General features: G+C 51.7%; 1 protein-coding gene across 1 annotated transcript in view; it reads right to left on the reverse strand.

Moving 5' to 3' along the window:
• Nfia (nuclear factor I/A) overlaps positions 1–19,630 on the reverse strand; it is a gene marked incomplete at its 5' end in the record, with an annotated part of 308,332 nt that overhangs the window by 81,744 nt on the left and 206,958 nt on the right. The window contains 2 exon segments of the mRNA XM_013514428.1: positions 5,167–5,294; positions 9,199–9,316. Coding sequence (XP_013369882.1) covers positions 5,167–5,294; positions 9,199–9,316 — 246 coding nt within the window.

The raw sequence follows: 19,630 nt of genomic DNA on the forward strand, positions 1-19,630 counted from the left end.
TGGCTCCCCACACATCTGCTGGGTGAGGTCTGTCTCCCCAACCACCCTGCAGACAGCCACTCATGGGTTGGAGAACATTAAGTTTTACAAAGGCCTCTGCCTTCACCCCTCATTTGATTCTGTGATAGGGCAGAGAGAGCTCGTGTAGCGCTGGCGAGGTAGTGTGACTAATGCTGGAGGGCACTTAGGGCTTTGCCAGAGACAGACTGCATGGAGTCTCACTGCACCTCCATCTCCTCAGGAGACTGCATGCAGGGGCTGTCACTAGACTGGATGATGTGGCTTGCTTGCATTACAGAGACACTGTGAGACCACCGTGCACGGGCTCTCACACAGGAGGAAGACGCGCAGACAGGACAGGCCCTCTTTGGTGGGCACGAGACTCTGACTTGCCCAGTATACAGAGACCTCTGACCCCTGTGGACACAGGTTCAATGTCTCTGTCTCTAGGACACAGGGAGAAAGCAGGGAGCTCGGCCCTGTGGTGTATGGCTCTGGATGAACTCAGCATCCAGTGGAGGCCGCTCCCATGTGCTCCTTTCCACACCTGCACACCTGAGCAACTGGAGGCCTTGAAGACCCCAAGTCTGGGTGCCTGGGGCTGTTTCCTATGAGCTCCCAGGGCTGCACGGGGCAGGTGTGCAGACAGTGATGAGTGCAAACTTGCAGGCCTTCCGTGGGTCCTCCTCACACTTGCACAGGATTGTTGAGGTGGGACTCTGAGAATTTCCCTGCTGGTAAGCCAGGAGGTCGTCTGAATTACACAGAGCAGTCTGTGTAAAACTCAATGTTGGTATTCTTGATGGAGCTTGTCAGGAGGGTTATCTTTAAAAATCACCTTAAACTAGTAAGTAATGCTTTCACTGACAAACAATTGTAAATATAAATGGGGCACAGCATGATGTTCTGATACCTGTACATACTTACTACACAACGACCCAGTTAAGGTACGCTAAAGCGTATTATTACCTCAGCTCATTTCTCTGAGTACTTTCTAGACCCCTCCTTCTTGTTTTCAAATATATGACACAGCATTGCCGCCCACAGTCACCCTCTCTGCCAGGCCCTGACTCACTGTGACACGGTGCCCGTGCCCAGCCTCCTCATCCGGATGTGCAGCCTCTGCTGGCCACGGTCTCACACTGTAGAGAAGCATGTACTTTCTCAAACATGAGTGTGGCTAATGCAGAGGGAGACCCTGTGCGGCAAGGGGCATCTGCGTTATAGCTGGATGCCTCATTTGCCAGTGGGTGTTTGGATGAGTTTTAATGATTGCTTCCTGCTTTCTAATAACTGGATATGACCAAAAGCCTATAGATTAAAAATACAGCAAGCAAAAAGAGAAGGGAAAGAAGGAGAAAGTTTGTATGTATGTATATGCAGGATAGTTAACATGGTTGTTCTACTGTCTTGTATTTCCTTGCTGAAAGAAATTGTCAATGAGTCCTTGGTTGATCAGTTTTGTATGTCTATATCTGTTTTCATGAGAAACCACTCTGAAGATATCAATACGTAATACAACAAGCACTGTTAATTCCCTACCACTCTGTTTGTAACTCTGTACTGTCTGTACTGATCCTTTGCTATTTTGCAAAATGTTGTCTGTCTGTAGTATTTTTCACCTTTTATTTAAAAAAAAATACAGCAAGTAGCAATTCTGAGAAGACTGGCAGCAAATTCTGCCTTCAAATTTACCCGGAGCACCTAAACACTCTGCTGTATGGTTTCACCCATCTGATCAATTGATGTTTATTGAGACCTTAGGATGTGTGAGATCCTCCCAGGGACACAGAGGTGGAAAAGAGGGACTGAGTCTCGCTCTGTGAGGTGACAGTAGAGAGTGACAGTAGAGAGGCCCAAAGAAAGGGGAGTGGGAGCAGGGTTACGAATTGTAAGAGCAGCAGCAGCAGCTATTTTAGGTCATGGAGGCCTGATGTGTTGAGGATTATTTGATTCTTTTGGCAGGGAGTGACAGGTCCCTCTCTCTGTCTGCGGTGACTGCCCTCTGTTGAGATTCTGAGAGCTCTGTGTGGGTTTAGTAGTGCACATGCCTTTTCTGGTGTAAGTCGCATGGCAAGGATTTGGGATAAGAAAAATGGGAATTTTTCTGGTCTCTTTGATGACTTATTTTTAACTACTATGTTTTTAATTTCAACACAAGTCCAGGAAAGAGACCTTAAAATGCAAGCATAACCACTCGTGGTAGAAGAGGCTATGAGCAGAGAAGATAAAACTCACACCTGAAGTCAGGTTTGGTTGGAGATTCAGGTCCCAGATGCACGATTTTTGTCTGCTGGGCCCTGGCCAGCCTCACCTCCCTGATTCTCTGTGTCTGCTGTAGGGAGGCACATTCCATACACCTCACTTTTTTCTAGGGAGGCTAACTTGTAAGAAGCCTGGTACACAGTAGGTGCTCAAGTGTGGCAGACATTTTTTCCATATGTGTGAAAGAGTCACAGTGCGTGGCCCTCGGGGCCCTATGCGCAGGCTTCCTTCCTCTCTACTTGCATTCTCAGTTTCTCTACGATTCCGCATTCGCAGATAAACAAGAGTCCATGGCATGCGTGGTTTTGCCGGATAGAATTTCACAGGACTCATTTCATCAGTGCACGATCAGCTTCACAGCTTTGACTCTAACCCAGGTCTGTGATAACTAGAAAATGAAACCGAGCATAAGAAACAAGTGCACAGGTGAGAGACAGAGTCAGCCCGAGGCTGTCTGGTGTTTCACACTAACAGCATCCGTAACCTCCCGTGCCTCTTCCCAGAAGGAAGCATGGGCACCAAAGCGGGAGAGGGAAGCGAGCTCATGGGATGGACAGGCGCTCCAGGAGAAGTCTGCAAGAGCCACGGAGCTGCCCCGCACACACTGCATCCCTGGTACTTGCGGGAGTGACCCCAAATGTGGAGGCTGCCTGTCACTCCCCATGAGTGAACCCCTGAAAGCCTCCTACTCAATCTGCTCACCCCTGGGGAGCAGGACGGGCTGATGTGAGTGTGGGAATAACAGAGAGGTGCTCTCCACAGCAGGAAGGGGTTGGGTCTGGTATAAAATCCCCAAAGGACTATCTGGCAGCATAAATTGTACACATAAAGTGGCTGGTGCGAGTCAGTGACACTAGTCACCAGGATAGGTCCGCCATACTTTCGTGGAGCTTTAAGGTCCCCTCAGGCGCCATTTCTACAATGACTCTCCGCACTGACAGCCAAATGCGAATTCGTGCATGCTACAGCCCAGCGAATGTTCTGTGCAACTGCACTTTTTAATGAAATGAGGACAGTGGACCAGCAGTCCACATGTAACTGGGGTTCTTGAGGATGAAGCCACATCCAGAGGGTTCAGCCGTTAGACAGGTGCTGCGTGTCTGCACAGGGTGCTGGACTCAGAGCTCAGAGCTGCTGACCACCTGACTCCACACTGGGGGAGCAAGAGGGACACTGGCTGGAAGCTCAGGGAGCTCACCACCCTGACCAAGCACACCCATGCCCTGGCTACAGGACCCAGCCTCAGCCAGGCCGGAGGGCCTTCCTGCACCAAGCTCCACGCTGCTGTGCGTGTGGCGTGGCACTCGGGCACAGGGCACACCCTGTACGTGTGAGCCCAAGTTCACTGCATCGGGGGAAACCGATGACTAATCAGCCTTTGGGAAAGGGTTTGAGGACTTTCTCGTCTTTTCATTTACCATCTTTCCACTGGCGTGGATGGAGGCCATGCTGACACCAGTCACAGTGGTGAGTGGTCAGCGCCTTCTCACTATTCTCAGCCACTCCAGCAAAGCACCCAGAGCGTCACGCATGTGAGTGTGGAGTGGTGTGCAGGGGACAACAGAACCACCTGCGGGGCCACACTGTGTCCTGCACAGTAACTGCTGACCGTCTGCCCCCAACCCCACCTTGAGTTCCTCCAGGGCAAGGCCAAGCTAGCTGCCTTCTCCACCTAAGTCCCTGCAGCCTGGCATCAAGCCTGGCATTGCAACCTGAGACAGAGCCTGTGGGGACCATGAGGGAGGGGCGGAGGCACGAGCTGGGGACAAGGTCAGCAGAGCAGCTCAGGGGAAGTCTTGCAAGTAGAGAACCCAGCTTGGATGGTCTGAGCTTTGCTTCGCTTTGCTTTGTTTTGAACTCTGATGCCACAGCAGTAGCTTCTGAGAACAGGAAAACCACACCAGCTGCCAAGGCCACAGCACAAGCCCAGCCGAGGGCGCCCTTTGAGATACTGCTGGCCCATCCTGGGTGGGGTGCTGTCTTCTGGAGGGGCTAGAATTTGAGGACAAGGTTGGCCTTAGGTTTGCTCAGGACCCATGCTCTGCAAGGTGAATGCAGAGACAGGCCCGGAAGGGCACAGAGAGCGGCCCCGTGCACCCTGCAGGAGCCCAGCACAGCTCGGTCACGCCCAGCTCACACAGCAGGAGCAGGCCGGGTGTTGGGGGAGTGGCTCTGCCCTGGCCTGCAGCTGGCTGGTAGAAGCTGGAGTCACACCCACGGCCTGTCCTCTGGGCCCCACTGCCACATGCAGGGCAGTGACTAAGGTGGCAAAAAGCTCTGCTCTTGGAATCATTGCTGCCACCTACTCAGCACCCGCATGAAGACCAGACAGCCTAAGGGGTTAGACGAGGGTTGCTTGCTTAGTGTGGGTCAGGAGCACACAGGCAGCTCTCACATTCATGAAGAGTACGACTCTGATGACTTCCCGGAACAGGGAAACACCACAGACGGAGTGTGCCTGCAAACTCCAGTGCAGACTCCAACCCAAAGAACTTGTTGTTCTTCCTGTCTTACCAGTCCAGTAAAAACTGATGGGTTTAAGTTATGATTACTAAAAGATAATTTTAATAACTAAACCAAAAGGTGTCACATATAAAAAAACCAACCCACTGTAGTCCCACCGACTCGGGAGCCTGAGGCAGGAGAATCACGTGAGCCCAGGAGTTTGAGGCCAGCCTGGGGGCCACAGTGAGGTCCCCTCTCAAAAAAACAAACAACAAAAAAACCAAAAGCAAACACAAATGGAACACTGGGTCCTAGCACAGCTGACGATCCCTAGGGGGAATCACACACCACTCCTGCACAGTTATGCCTGGCGCTGCCATCTTTCCTTACAGGTGGCCACTAGGCTTCCTATACGCCCGCGCCTGTGTAACCGGTTCTGCTGGCCAGGCCACTCACCTGGCTCAACCTCATGCCACCCGCTGGACTGGCTGCCACTGCCCGGGGAGCGGCCCTGGCCCGTGTAGAACGGCTCCTCACTGGGACTGTCCATCTCATCCTCCACAGACTTGAGGCGCTTTGTGGAGCTGCAATGACAATGGGGTATATGGTTAGGAGCCATCAACCTCTTCCCTGCTCGGCCCGGACTCGTTGCAGTGGGCCTGGTAGGAAGCCACCAAAGGTGCTGCGGTGCCTCTGGCCCACACCTTCTTCCCCAGGATGCTGTTGGGCCCTGTGCGTCCCCACCTGGACCAGAGTATGGGGAGTGGGCAGGGGGGCCACTGCAAGCAGGGACCCTCAAGGGACTGTGGCCAGGAAGAGGAGGGCAGCACGGGACACCTGTGGGTCCACAGGTCACTGCAGCAGCAAGCATGGCCCACAGCGCTGCACAGGGAAGGACCCACAGACTGCAGGGCGGGGAGGGAAATGGGCGCAGCTGGAGGCGGGAACAACCAAGAGGCTGTACAGTAACCTGGTGCAGGGAGGGCTCTGGACCAAGGGCAGTGCAGCCTGGCAGTACCCAACTGCTGTGTTCTACCCAGCAAGACCAGGCGGGGCTGACTGACTGCCCAGAGCAGAGACCTCACCACTTCTTTAGGGTCTCTGCTGGCTCTCTGAAGTTCTACAGAAAAAACACTTTTCAGTATTTTATGTAAATACTGAAGTTTTCAGTATTTTATGTAAAACTGCATCTAATGGAAGTCCTTCCGTTACAAGAGGGGAAACACACAAAAGATTCTTCCAGTATATACAACCAGAAGATCTAGCCTCTCTGGATGCACTTGCTCTTTTATCAGAAAATGCAAATTATATAACTCATTGCTTCCGCTTCTTGCCCTGGCAACCTGAAAGCTCAAGACCAAATGTGAGGCAGGACTCTTGCTCATGACAACCTCTCCTGTCTTTCCATATTGTTTCTGGATCTTTCCGTGTCTATCACCTGTCATATATCAAATCTGAAAGATGCTTGCAATCATCCTGGGAAAAGGAGTAGAAATTGGGAAATTCCCTTGAGTGCTCTGGCTGTAAAAGGCGTCATGTGAACACACGAGGAGGTGCGAGGCCTGCAGGGGAGCAGGTACCTGCCTGTTACCTTTCATTTCCAGTGCCCACCGCCTCCTCTGGCTAGCAGCAGTGCTCAGGTCTGCTGCCCTGGCCCCAGCTTGGGAGCTGTTGAGGAGTTTGGCTAACAAGGAGTCACCTTCACCTCACAGTGCCATGGGTGCCACCTGGGGCCAATCCCACTCCATCCTTCAGGCTGGACTCTCTGGCATGCTCCGGCTGGAGTGGACCCTGGCATGTGACAGGTCCTGTACTGCCACTGACATCTCGGTCTGCAGCCGGGACTCTGGGAGCCGGGACTCTGAGACTGGACAGAGGAGGATGCTTGTGGTGAAGGAAGGAAGAAGTCTGTGGTGCCAACCAAGGCAGGGGACGTCTCCAACCCCTGGCCACTGACTCGCAAGCCCAGCTCTGGGTCTGCTTGATGAAGTTCTTGGGGATCAGACACATACTCCATCCTGATTTTTACACTACCCTTTCCATGATTTTGGAGATGTTTAACCTGAAGTAATCTAGGCTCTTCAGAAAGCACCTGTCGGGCTCGCTTATTTACTTCTGCTGTTTTTACTTTCAGAAACAAATTGGTGCTGGATCTGGTTCTTGCTTTTGGATTTTTCCCCCCCACAAATACCTGAGGAGAACAGGAAGCAGCAGTAAGACCTTCCCATATAGGGGGAATTGCTCCGGAAGAAGCGACACACCAGCGCTTGCGGCTGAATCCGCTGTGTGTCTCACAAGTTCTCTGGGGAACTGGGTGAGAGCAGCACTTGGTTCCAATGTCTGCCTCAGTCTCGCCAGGTGGAAGACTGGCAGCCCTGTGTGTCTCCTCCAGGCTGTAAACAATCTCTCTTTTGCACTACTGCGACGCTGCGGAGCCTTCCCACTCCCTGCTGCTGACTCCATCCCTGACCCGAGAGCTCACAGGGAGCTCATGGCCAATGCTCACTGCTGAGCCAGAAGCCTCGGATCCTGTCCTCTGAGGAACTCAGGGTTCAGGTGGGGTGCAGGAAAGGTCCACACCCCAAAGACGGTGACAGCAACTCAGGGCAGCACGTCCCTGAATCAGGGAAAGGCAGGGGTGCTAGGTGCTCCTCCTGGGCTTGAGTCCCGGCTGTCTCTGCCCACGCATGTCACTCCCACTCCCCGAGGAAAACCACACGTCACACACGCTGCAGACCCGTTTTCACGTGGACCACTGTGTCTGCTCGAACTGCGGCCCCTCTGAGCCTCACAGGGCAGCACTGTCTGTCCTGGGCTCAGCACTGTGGAGCACCCAACACGGGCCTGCTGCGGACACCACACTGGCCCGGCGTGGCTGCACCTTGGCTGTGGAGGCAGTGTCTCCGTACCGAGTCCGGGTTGTTCTGGACATCTAGCCTGACACAGATAATTCTGCTGAGTCTGTGCACTGAAAGAGTATTTTAAAAACCATCCTTGAAAGAGCCTAATGAGAGTAAAACAAACACATTGCCGAGTGATTAACTGCGACTGGTGTTTATAATGAGCTCCTTATCAGGCTGGTTATTACAGGACGCTGGGGTGACGCCGTTTAAGTGACACGATTAACCAGCTTCCGCTCAGTCACAGCGCAGGAGGCTGAGGCGAGGCTGGAGTGCCGAGGGTGCGTGTGGTGCACACAGGAAAGGAAACAGCCCCAGAGCTTAAAAATCAGCTACTGCCAACAGCATCTGCAAAGCAGCCCCATGCTGCCCGGACAGAGCCCCTCACATGCGTGTCCTCCTGCAAACACGAGCGCCTTGTGTGTGAGGATGCTGCATGTCCGCACCACTCTCCTAGGACAATGCTCCCTGGACTTGAGCTTTTCCCCGTGGAGCCGATGACTACAGCAAGCCCGGGGCATTCAGACATTGTCAAAGACGACAGAGAGCCAGCATTCTATGTGGGAGGAGCTGCTTCTGTGATAGCCTTTGAGGTACTTGAAATGAGCAGGTGGACCGTTTTGCGTGAATGCTGTTGATGAGGCCAGGCAGGAGTCTCCACCAGAAGACATGTCACTGGGCATTGTTCTCAGTCACAAAGCTCTGGGCTTGCTACAGGAGAAACCGACTTTGACAAGTGTTCTTCAGCAAAGCACAGCACGTAAGAAGACCCTTTTGCCTGCTCCTCTGTGCTGTCACAGTCCAGTGCCGTGCCGATTTGAGGAAGAACCCTGTGGCTTTGCTGCCTAACCCCTGCCAGGGACAGGTTATCCGTCGGACAGCTCTGCCAAAGCGGCGGCTTCTGGGTTTCTGCTTTGCGCCCCCCAGCTGGGATCAGGAACCCGGAGGTGGCCCAGCTGCACCCCCAGCTCTCTTGTGGGGTCCCCGCGTCCCCCGTCTGTGGTCTGCGGTTGCCCCACCCTGCGACCTGGCTGCATGTCTTTCATAACCTCCCTCCAGGATGTCAAACAGTTTTGTCCTCTAGGGAAACCCCAGCTTGGGCTTTTATAACACCAGCAGAAGGGCAGGTACTGAGCCATAGTATCAGCTATGGGCAGGAGACTGGGCTGCTGTCACCAGTGTCCACCTCCTGCCTGAGGAGCCACGCATGCCCTCTGTCCCCAGAAAAGGGCACCCTCCCTTCCTGGGAGCCCAGCGCCCTCCTCTCCGTCCTCTGCTACCCACCTGCAGCACCACCCTTCCTGACCCCCAGCTGGGCACAGGACACTCGTTCAGGGTGAAGCCTCTGAAAACTATTTTTAGCTCTTCATGTACAACTTTGCTCAGTGTTTTTAGCTGTCTTGGACGTGTGAGTGTGTATGGACAGTTTTTTGGTGTATATGCTTCATCTCCCCAGTGACACCAACAGTGTGTGGGGTCTGAGGCTGCTTTGCTGGTATTGCCTATATGACAGGCCTGCTGCTGAAGGTCTGCCGCCTGCATGGGACAGACACATAGGTTGCCTCCATCGGGGCCACCATGGGATTACCTCGTAGAGGACGTGCTGGGTAGCGACCTCCTCATGGCTCCTGGGCTCATGCTGTAGTATGAAGAACTTTCCAAATCTGACAGAGAAAAGTTGGGGCCAGTTCCTGCAGCTATGGGTGCTGGAAGGAAAGACAAAGAGGAAGAAGCATCAGTCAAGCTCTGTGAGTGGGAGATTCATGAGCACTAATCCTTGGTGTGCTGTGCATCTCTGCTGTTCAAAATTATCTGAAATAATCAGAAATGAGCTCTGACTTCAAAGGGATGTGGGCAATGACAACGGTCACCGCCAGAGAGGCAGCTCTTTGCACCCACCTTCATCCCCTTGGTCATCACAAGCCATCTCCAGGTTACGGCACTCCTCCCTCCAGCCGGAGCCAATGCCTGCCTCTCCTGCTTCGGGCTCACCGCTTTCTCCAGGGACCAGTCAGAGCTTTCCTAGACACTGTAACTCTGTCTGCTCTCAGCAGCTACTCCTCACCTGCACTGCAGGGTTCTGCTCTGAACTCTGGTGAGAGGGTGTTTGTCCTTCAAGTCCCCCAAAGGGGGATTGTGTGGTTTCTATTCACTCTGAACAGCCTTGTCCTGCACACACCTTTACCTGCTGCTTCTCTGAGCTGTCATTCATGGCCCTGGGCCTAAGCTTTTGTAGATAAACTGTCCTGGATCGCTGGCCCACCCACACACTGACCACTGTCACAACCGCTACACATGCAGCCTCAGCGGGCAGCTGCTGCAGCAAGGACCGTGGCCCACACAGTATGTGGTCCTGCGTGGAACACCTGCCCAGCCTCAGAACCCACACTGATAATAGCGGTTTTCAGAGCTGACTCTTAGTGAGCTGTGATTCCCTATACTTTTACATCCTAAGTCTCCAGGATCTTTGTCTACAAAAACTTCATGAACATTTCTGAATGAACAAACAGCCTTCTAATCTCATAGAAGAAGTGTGTAAAAGTGGTGGCACTACAATAGAGTGAATAATTCCCTTAAAGATGCTCTGAAAGCAGGCACAATAGATGGACACATTACTGCACACTGGATGTACCAGAGCTATCGGCACACGCAGAAGCCTATGGTACACACTCTGACACACGAGTCAGTTTAATACATGACAACATCCTTCAGAAGGAAAGGTCAGGAGCAGAGCAGGACTGGGAACTTTCATTCAGTAGATGATTCCTGAAGCTGACACCGCTCAGAGCAGCAGCGCAGCCATGAAACACAGTCCCCAACCCCCTGGTGTCAGAGGGGGTGCCTGGCCCAGCAACTGAAAGCTGGGCTAGGATCCTCTGAGGGACGATTCCAGATAGAGTCCGGCATAGACTCGGTGTCACACAGTCTGCAGTGGTGTCAGTGGCTGTCTGTCACCATCAAAGTCTAAAGGTCCCCATCACTGGTCCCAGTGTGAGGCCCCATTGTGATGCTGGGGTGGGAGGTGGCATAGCTGGGAGCAAGCACTCAGGCTGCCGACAGGAGGGCGAGGGCCAGGGCAGAGCAGGCCTGGGCACCACCTTCAGAAGAAATGTGGAGCTGAAGACCCAGGGAGAAGGGTGTGGTGAACGTCGGGCCTTGGGGACCTGGCAGATTGGTGATGTGGATTCGAAGCCAGCATGCATCACACTCCATTCCCAGTGCAGATGACAGATAGACGATTGGCGTCGTGTGCCACCCCTGACCCTGACATTCCAGAGGTGGGCAGCAAGCACACGGCAAGTGGATAAATGTCATTCACCAGCCAAAGGGGACCAGCAGGCACAGGCACTGTGTCAGCCAGCGCGCCTTTCTCATCTCTAGATGTCACCGTCATGGCGAGGGAGTGTGCGCAGGTACCCATGAAGGCAGAATCGGTAAAACCAAGGAGCATGGCCTGCTGGCGAATGCAGAAGGCAGAAAGGAGGGCCCTGGGTAAGGTGCCTGAGGAAAGACGATGTGGGCTGCCAACCAGGTTGCGACAGGGGTTGGGGGGTGGGGGTGGTGGGAACAGATGAGATTCCTGGGCCTGCTTCTGGGAGCCAGGAGCCGAGGGGACCAAGGGAGCTGTGGGGTCAGGAGAGGACGTGGGCGCACGGCGATTTCTAGGGATAGGCAGAGCTGTCTGTTGAATCACAATTACTTGAACATTAACCATAGGTGAGAAAGTCACTGCTCATAGGTAGAAAACTCTGACATGCAGTCTTTAGTTCCGGAGCCTCTCTCAACCTCAGGCTGGGCCTATCTTATAAAGCAACTCTGAAAAGACCAAAGGAGGGGCTGCGTCCGGATCAAGCAGCAGAAGCGGGTTTGCACAGTTTCCTCTTGTATTTCATGACACTTTGTGTGTGACATGGGGTGAGAGCAACAATGCTTGAACACCGTGCAGGTCACTCATTGTCTCTGCAAGACAGGTCTTGGCTGAAGTCATGTTTTTCCTTAGCTGCAGGACACGAGGAGGTGGTCAGCCGTCAGCGTCCATGGTCTGTATGGAGTTTCTTCCCCGGGTGGCCTCGAGGGTGTGAGACAGTGGCAGGATCCCCAGCTCCTGGAAGGTGTGGAGGAAAGTGACCAAGTCCTCTGTCACCATGCAGTCCATCTAGGAGCCCTCCCTTGAGTATCCTCACCGGCTGTCAGGGAGCCAGAGAGGTGAAGGAAGGAAAACACACGCGCAGGTATGATGCAGCACACACAAGCGCAGGCCTCACCCATGGCCCAGCCCGCCCTCCATTCCCCCGTGAGACCCACGATGCCCTCCATGCTGCCTGAAACCCATGAACCCATGCGGTGCCATAGCAGCTGTGCCCAGAGAACCCAGCAGACTTGTCACAGGACGGGCAGACTGGTTTGTGTAGGCCGTGAACTTTACATCATGCCGCGCTTCTGCAATGAGAATGAGTCTTAGCCTTCCCACCCGGATTCAACGATCCAGATAAGGCTCGGCCTTGGGCCTGGCCTTCCTCCAGTGTCCTGGCCCAGTGCCCTTGGGCCTGCTGTTCAGAGCCTGTGTGTCATGCAGGGTCAGTTTCCAGCTAGAACCTGACTTGGTCGGTGCCCGCTGTGACCGGGGAGTCCTGCATAGGAGGGAGGGGCCTATCTGGACTCCTGCAGAGCACCAACACGGGGAAAGGGTGCCTGCGACAGGGAATGACGAAGTCTGGGGCCATGGGCAGGCTTTCCCCACAGCCCAGGAAGCCACATTTCGATAGGCGTTTTGTTTACTGTGCCTAACTGAATCCTCAAACAGGAAAGCACCTTTTGCAGGTGAGAAAAACTAAGCCTGAGATCAAATAACTTGTCCTCAGTTATGGAAAGTCACAAAAGAGTTAAGAGTTATAGTTCAAAGAATGTCTGTGTCTTTACCTTGTACCTCACTGATACACAGAGCTTGTCTTAAACTTGCGATGATAAAAAGCACGTGGTCTCTGCTCCCAAAACGGACACCGATGCAACACCCGAGCACCCCGCACGGTGTGGAACAATGCCCCGCAGGGGAAACACAAAGAGCGCTGGGGGTGTGCAGGGTCACAGTCCCCGCCTGGCCTGCGAGGACACGGGGCAGCAGGCAGGTGAGGACGGAGCCAGAGGGACCTGGAGAGAGGGGGCCCAGGCCTGCGCTGAGCCATCTGCACTGTGCTGTCAAGACAGGACAGGACTTGGACAACAGGCCCTGACCTGGGGAAGCCAACAGCTGAGACGTGTTGGCTGTGAGAAGACGTACAGCAGTAAGTGGCTGTCTCCACTCACAAGCAGCACCACTACTGAGACGCACAGAACACAGAGCACACTGGGTAAGATGGGTTTTAAGTCCTTTTTACAAACGAGGGAACAGACTACAGTTGTTAACAGCTGGTCCCTTCTCCGAGGCCACCTTACCCTGGGGACGAGGGGCCGCCCTTCTGGTAGTGCCAGAGGGTGCACAGCGGGTACAGAGGACAGGACTGGCCAGGCACGCCCTGCGCCGCCCCACGACATCTGGCCTGCCCTGTGAGCAGGTGGCCTGGGCTCATTCGTTCTTTGGCTGCCCCACCTGGGACGTTTCTTCCCTGGGCTGAGGGAGCTGCTGGCCTGGGCTGGGAGAGATCATCCAGGGCCCAATCCGATGGCTCCTGGCACCCAGGCAAGTCATAGAGACACTCTGGCCTCGTGCTCTCACGATGACAAGAAGAGTGTGGAAGGCCACCACTACCACAGGTCATATGCCAGGGAAACAGCTCTAAGTGTCATTTCATTTAATCCTCATGATACCATGAGGAAGGATGTGGGGCACAGAGAGGCCAAGCAGGTCCCCCAGGTCAAGGAGCAGAGGTCACACCACAAGACCTCTCACCCCACTGCGCCCAGGCTCCTCGTGACAGTTCTGCCTGCAGTTCTGTTTCCACAGCTGGTGGTCCGTACACAGACTCTGAATCAAGGAGAGCTGTGCTGCTCCTGGCCCTGAACACTAAACCAGGCAAATGAAACCTAGAACCCTATAAAAACAAGCAGTGGCTGAGCTCCACGTCTCAGCAAAAGCAGCCACTCTGGCCGAGCGTCCAGTTCCCCCAAGGAGCCGCCTCCAAGGTTAACTTCTGGAAACTGTGTCTTCAGATGTTATTTCTAAGTCACACATCTCCCACTCTCTTCCTATCATGAGTAGAAGATTCTCTCCGTGTCGTTTCTTAATAAATGGTTTGCTATTAAGGAATCATTATAGTAATGTGGGCTACTGGAAGAAAGGGGTTGCTTTAGTAGCCAACCCGCTTAATGACCCGCTCATCTGTGCACATTAGGAGCTGGCTGTGGTTACTGAACTTCCGCCATCCACCAGAGACGATCTGCTCAGCTCACACTGTTGGGAAGAGAGGACGACGGGAAACAAAATCCACACAAATTTCCAAGCTCCTTGCTTGGGAGACGACAGTACCCCAAGAGTACACTCGTGCGACAGGAACTGTAGGGCCTGCTAACCAGCTGACCAGCGTGTCCAGCCCACTGTGAATGCACACAGCCTGACAGGCTTGTTCTCTGGATCCACCTCGGGCCTGGGGAGCTCTTCCACTCCTTGGGTTGGTTCTAGAGGACACTCAACAGCACAGGCAGGTGGCAGCTACCTGTGTGAGGCCTCTACTCCAGAGCTCAGCCGTGGGGCCCTCTTAGTCCACACAGGCACCAGAGAAGAGGAAATGCCGGACACAGATCCTCCTGAAGACGACCAGGCTCAGCACTCCATTGCTATCTTATAAAGCAACCCTGAAAAGACCAGGCCTGTGTTTCCTTCAGACCACAGGATCCCATCCTCATGTAGACTTTGGAGCCTGTGCTTGGCAACAGGGAAAGGGAGGGGCCTAGCACAGCGGCCGCTCCTGCGCCTGAACAATTCAATGTTGTTTTGCATTCTAGAGGCAGAGATCTTGTAAGAAAGTCCATGTCACTGGCACAAAAAGAACGAACATGGGAAAATACTTGTTCTTCTTCTATCAAAGGCACAGTTGTGAAACGCACAATGCTATGAAAACTCAAGCAAATCTGGAATCATCGTTAAAGGAAATTAACTTGGAAAGTAATTTATGGCAAGAAAATCCAACTCCTTTGTTATCTTCCTTTTACTGTAATATGCTTCCTGGGCACTGCCTATGAGAGCAGGCTTTTAGAAGGGAAAAAAATATATAAGTATAGTAAAATTAACTCATTTTATCAATTTGTGCTCTGCCAGAGTTTCCTGACTGTGGCTATGAGGGCTGTAAAACTGATGAATTTGCATGGAGAAAGAAACCAGTGCAAGTAATTTGTGTAAGAGGTAGCGGACAGAGCCTGCTGTAATTCAGACACCCTGCGGATCGAGCCTGCTGCAGTGTGGGCAGCCAGGGCCTGGAAAAATGACGACACTGCAGTCAGCCCAACTTGAGTGGAAATCAATCATAAAGGTACTTTCTCTGCAGCCTCTGCAGCACAGGCTCAGCAACTCCTTCCCAAGCAGATTTCTGATCTGTAAACCCAGTGCCGAGCTCCCATTTCCACACTTGCCTTCTAAAGCTCTGACCAAATGCACACTGGGAGAACAGTGTTCCAAAGAGGGACATAAAAGAAAGGCACTGAACTAGAACATGGATCTTCTTTGATGTGAAAAAGAGCTTGCCTGCTATTAGAAGGTTTGAGCCACGCTTTTTATGAAATGTGGTATTAGGTGCCAAACCCAGCAGAATGTTTTTAACTTCATAGAAAGGAGCTGCTAACAAAATCATGGCTGGCTCCTTGGCACAAGCTCAGGAGAGAGAGGCGGAGAGAGGGGGAGAGAGATAGAGAGACAGGGAGACACAGAGAGAGACAGAGACATGGATGGCAGGAGGGTAAGAGGGGGTGAATGAAGAAATTTTTATTTTGGAAAAAATGTTTTTATTTGGTTAAAATAAAAATAATTCACTGATACCTTCTCCTACCCCATTCTGAATCATAAAGATTACTTATCTTCAATGAACAATTATTGTGAGTTTAATTTTTAAGTTATGCATACTCAGGCACTTCCCTACCATCAGCAAGTTCAGTCTTGGATCCTGAAAAACTTTTAGACATATGCCCTACAGAGGTAGGAGTACCTCCTGCAGACCTCTGTATTCCTCCTAGCACACAGCATTGGCATTTCATGTATTACACGGGCAACAAATATTTACTGTGCTGAACTGAAACTACACGAGCTTGCTCATGAACATTATGCATCAATTCAGACAATATGCTCGTGTTCTACCTGAGTTACTGCACACACCCTGGCAGCATTCCCCATGGGATATGCATCTGTATTATTCTCATTTAGGAAAGAGGAAATCAGCTGTGTGGACTAGGAGCAACATCAAGACCATACATGTAGAGGAGTTACAGAGAGGGATCTGAATGGAGATGTTTCCTAGGTGTCTGCAACTGAACAGGGCCAACCCCCACGTCCTTTGTGAAATCCTGGGGAAAGGAATGTGCAAGATTCAAATAGAAAGATGATGATCACCCACCACTTGAGGGGCAAAGCCTCTGCTTCACCCTTCCCTTTCACTTTCTGGGTTGTGCGGGTCTGTGGAGTGGCCAGGGCCAGCTGGAGATGTGTGGACGTGAGGCCCTGGCTCTTAGTCCAACAGTGTGTCTTGGAGAAGGAGTGATGTTGACTTATCTCCTGCATTAGTGGCTTCGGCCTTGGGGACTGGAATTGATTTTCCGCATCTTAGAGCTTTTGGCTGAGGTCAGATGTGCTACCCGGTTAGTATATGACACAGCCTCAGCTGTGAGTTCAGTCTTCCCTGACAGGGATGGATTGGCCTGTTCTTTCCGCCACATTGATCTATAAACAGGGAAGGGTCCTGCCCTAAGCCCGTCCTCGGGTGCGCTGGGACCATCTGACCAACGGCTATGAGGAAACTGAGCTGCATCCAGTCTTACCCTAGCAACATTCTGATCTAGCTGTCTGCAAAACAATTCATCTCAATATTTTCACCAAGAACTATTTAATTTTTTCCTCTTCCATCTATTGAAAAATCCTGGGTGTTATGTGTACTCCCATTAATCACATACTGGATTAGTTCAGTCCCAGTGTTTGACTTAACCTGTGGCCCCCACCAATTTCATCCTAGACATCTCCACCCCACAGTCTGGCCACTGTGTCCCTGTCCTATCTGAAGCACCTAGGATAGTATGTCCCGCCCAAAGCTCAACCATCTTTGTGGCCTTATTGCTGGGTATAAAGCATTTCTGCCCAGCTTTTGGAAAACAGAGAAATGTCTTTTACTTATTGGATATGAACATCTGCAGTCTCAGGAAAGCAGTTTTGAGAATAATGTAGAAACAGACTTTGGGTAAGAATGTGAGGCTTCAGAATTCCCGGCTTCTCAAAGCAGAGGAAGGACGCCTGGGATTGGCATCTCTTGTCCTATCAGAAGCACTAACTCTGCAGGGTCACTGTAACACTCTAATAAATCAGTTATGAGAACGTAATTCTGAAGCTGCTCGTTCCTCACTGAAACATACACAGCTGTTCTCTACTAAACTTGCTGACTACAGTTGGTGCCAGGGCAGCTCTGAGGAGAGAGAGCAGGACAGAGGCTTCAGGCAGGGGCGGTCAGAGTGGCCACGGCAGCCGGGCTGCCTCTCAGTCCACGTGCCACACCTGAAAGCAATTTCTCTTTCAGCCCTAGGACTCAGGCCTGATTGAGCCTTAATATCTTTTGATTAAACAAATACAAGCTATGAGTTGAGAGGGTCAGACATTGCACAAGTCATAAGTTAATCAGCAGCAAAGCTCGATTTGGGGAGAGTTGACTTAAATTAGTTAATATTAGTTGACTTAAATTTAGGCCAAGTGATTGAGGAAATGTGAGAAGATCATTAAATTAGCAGAGAAGCTAGGCATGGCAATACATGCCTCTAATTCCAGCACTCTGAAAGGCTGAGGCAGGAGGGTCACAAGTTTGAGTGTTTTTAGGGGAATTGAACAACTTAGCGAGATCGGTCTCAAAATAAAAAATAAAAAGGGCTGGGGATGTAGCTCAGTGTGAAGGCCCTGGGTTCAATCCCAGCACCACACAGAAAATAAACACACAATAAATAAATAATTATTGTATTATACTTAGAATATTTAAAGAAAACAAACTATGTGATATAATGATTTTAATGAAAAATAATAAAAAGCAATACAAACTATGACCCTTGCAGTTTAAAAGTCCATACTTGAAAGTTAAAACCAAGAAATGAGACCTTTTTAGGGAAATAATCCAGTGGTGTACCAATATTTATGCTGGCATAGCCAGACCAACTTCAGGGTGTCTTTCTGGTTTTCAGAGTGCCGTACCAGAAAAAGTCTGACACATTTCTTCCACTTGAGCCTCTTCCACCAACTACCAGGTGGGTACCTCCCCAGCTACTGTATTATATCTCACCTTTGTGAAAATGTCAGCCACTCCCTCTTCTGCAGGGAGGAGCTATAGAGAGCAAGCCCCAGGGACCTTCTGAGCCTCAGCAGGAGCACAGGCAGTGTGAAGGAGGGCACCGGAGACACATGGAGGTTGTGTATCCATGACATGTGGCACTTGGGATGGGCATGTAAACTACTACAGGCCACCATGAACTATGATAGGCCACCATGCTGTCATCTTGCTTATGGATTTTACACATTATACACAGAAAGTACAACCAAAGACTTCCCTGAAGAGGTTAGAAACAGATGAACACAGGGTCAGACAGCACAATCGGCAGGTCACCAGGGTGGTGAGTGTTTGCCTCTCCCCAGTCATATCTCTAAGGAAGGGTGTCCACGGAGCAGAGGCTGCAGGTGAGACACAGGATAATGGGCCGACAGCTCCGGCCCTGAGATGCGCCACCACTAGCTCCGACCAGGAGGCGGGCGTGTGTGGCTCCAATTTCTTCAGAATGGCCCAGGACGTGATGGCTGGGCAGCTCTAGCCGGGAAAGTGTTTGTGTCAGCGTGGGCAGGCTGGGCAGCCCAGTGGGGCAGCTCTCACCCTAGGCACCCACTCTCCATCAGCGAGGAGGGTGGGGAGGAAAGATCAAGCTGGCCGCTTGCCGGGAGCTGGACTCAGAAGGAAGGGCAGCTGGATGAACCTCTCTGTTGTGCCAGTCCTTTCCGTGTGCCACCATCTTACTATCCGAACATTCACCCAGATGTGGAAAGGAATAAAATTATACAATGCAACATCCTTCTGAACTAATTCAATTTCAATATTTATTTTGCAAAATTACTAAATTATAATGGAGGAAACCTGCTAAGTGGAGGGAGCTGGCCAGACCCATGTCTTTTTTCCTCAGAGTATAGCAATACTTATTATTTTCTCTTTATGAGGAGTTGATTACAACTAGGAAATGAGACATCTGCAATGCCCTAGTATCTTTAGAATAAGGTGGCTCAGGAAAAATGAAAAGGGATCCAGGGCCAGTCAACATTTGCTATGATGCGGCTGAACTGTTTCCTTAAAAACTGTATTTGGGAACAGACATGATCTTTCAAAGGGACACCACCCTTCTGTCTGCTCTCATTCTAGAAGTGGTGCCATAGGCTCTACAGATACAAAATGTGTGATGTTCATTTTAGAATTACTAGTAGAGCCTGCTATTGACCATCTAATTATGCCGAGTTCCATTTATAAACATAGCTAACCACTAAGTTTATGGAGACTTTCTGTGCTGCTTTAATAGGATATTGATCGAGAGCGCAGTCTGAGTGCGCGGCCGCTGGATCGCGGAACGGCAGACAAACGGCAAGGTCACCGCCTCCGCTCTGCCGGGGCTGTGCTCCACGTTGTTGCCATCTTTTTCTTCCTTTAATGCTCAAGACTGCACGGTTTCTTTCGAAATAATTTCTTACTGCGTAAGAATATAAATTACCCTTAACATTACCCTCCCCCGTGAGCACAGCCGCCCCGTGACAGAGCGGGCAGCCCTCGGCTCCGGCGGAGTGCGCACGCGGCCGGCGGGGCGCGAGGGCGGCAGGG

The sequence above is a fragment of the Chinchilla lanigera genome, unplaced genomic scaffold (genome assembly GCF_000276665.1).
Source record: "Chinchilla lanigera isolate Chin_1 unplaced genomic scaffold, ChiLan1.0 scaffold00022, whole genome shotgun sequence".
NCBI classification, from domain to species: domain Eukaryota; kingdom Metazoa; phylum Chordata; class Mammalia; order Rodentia; family Chinchillidae; genus Chinchilla; species Chinchilla lanigera.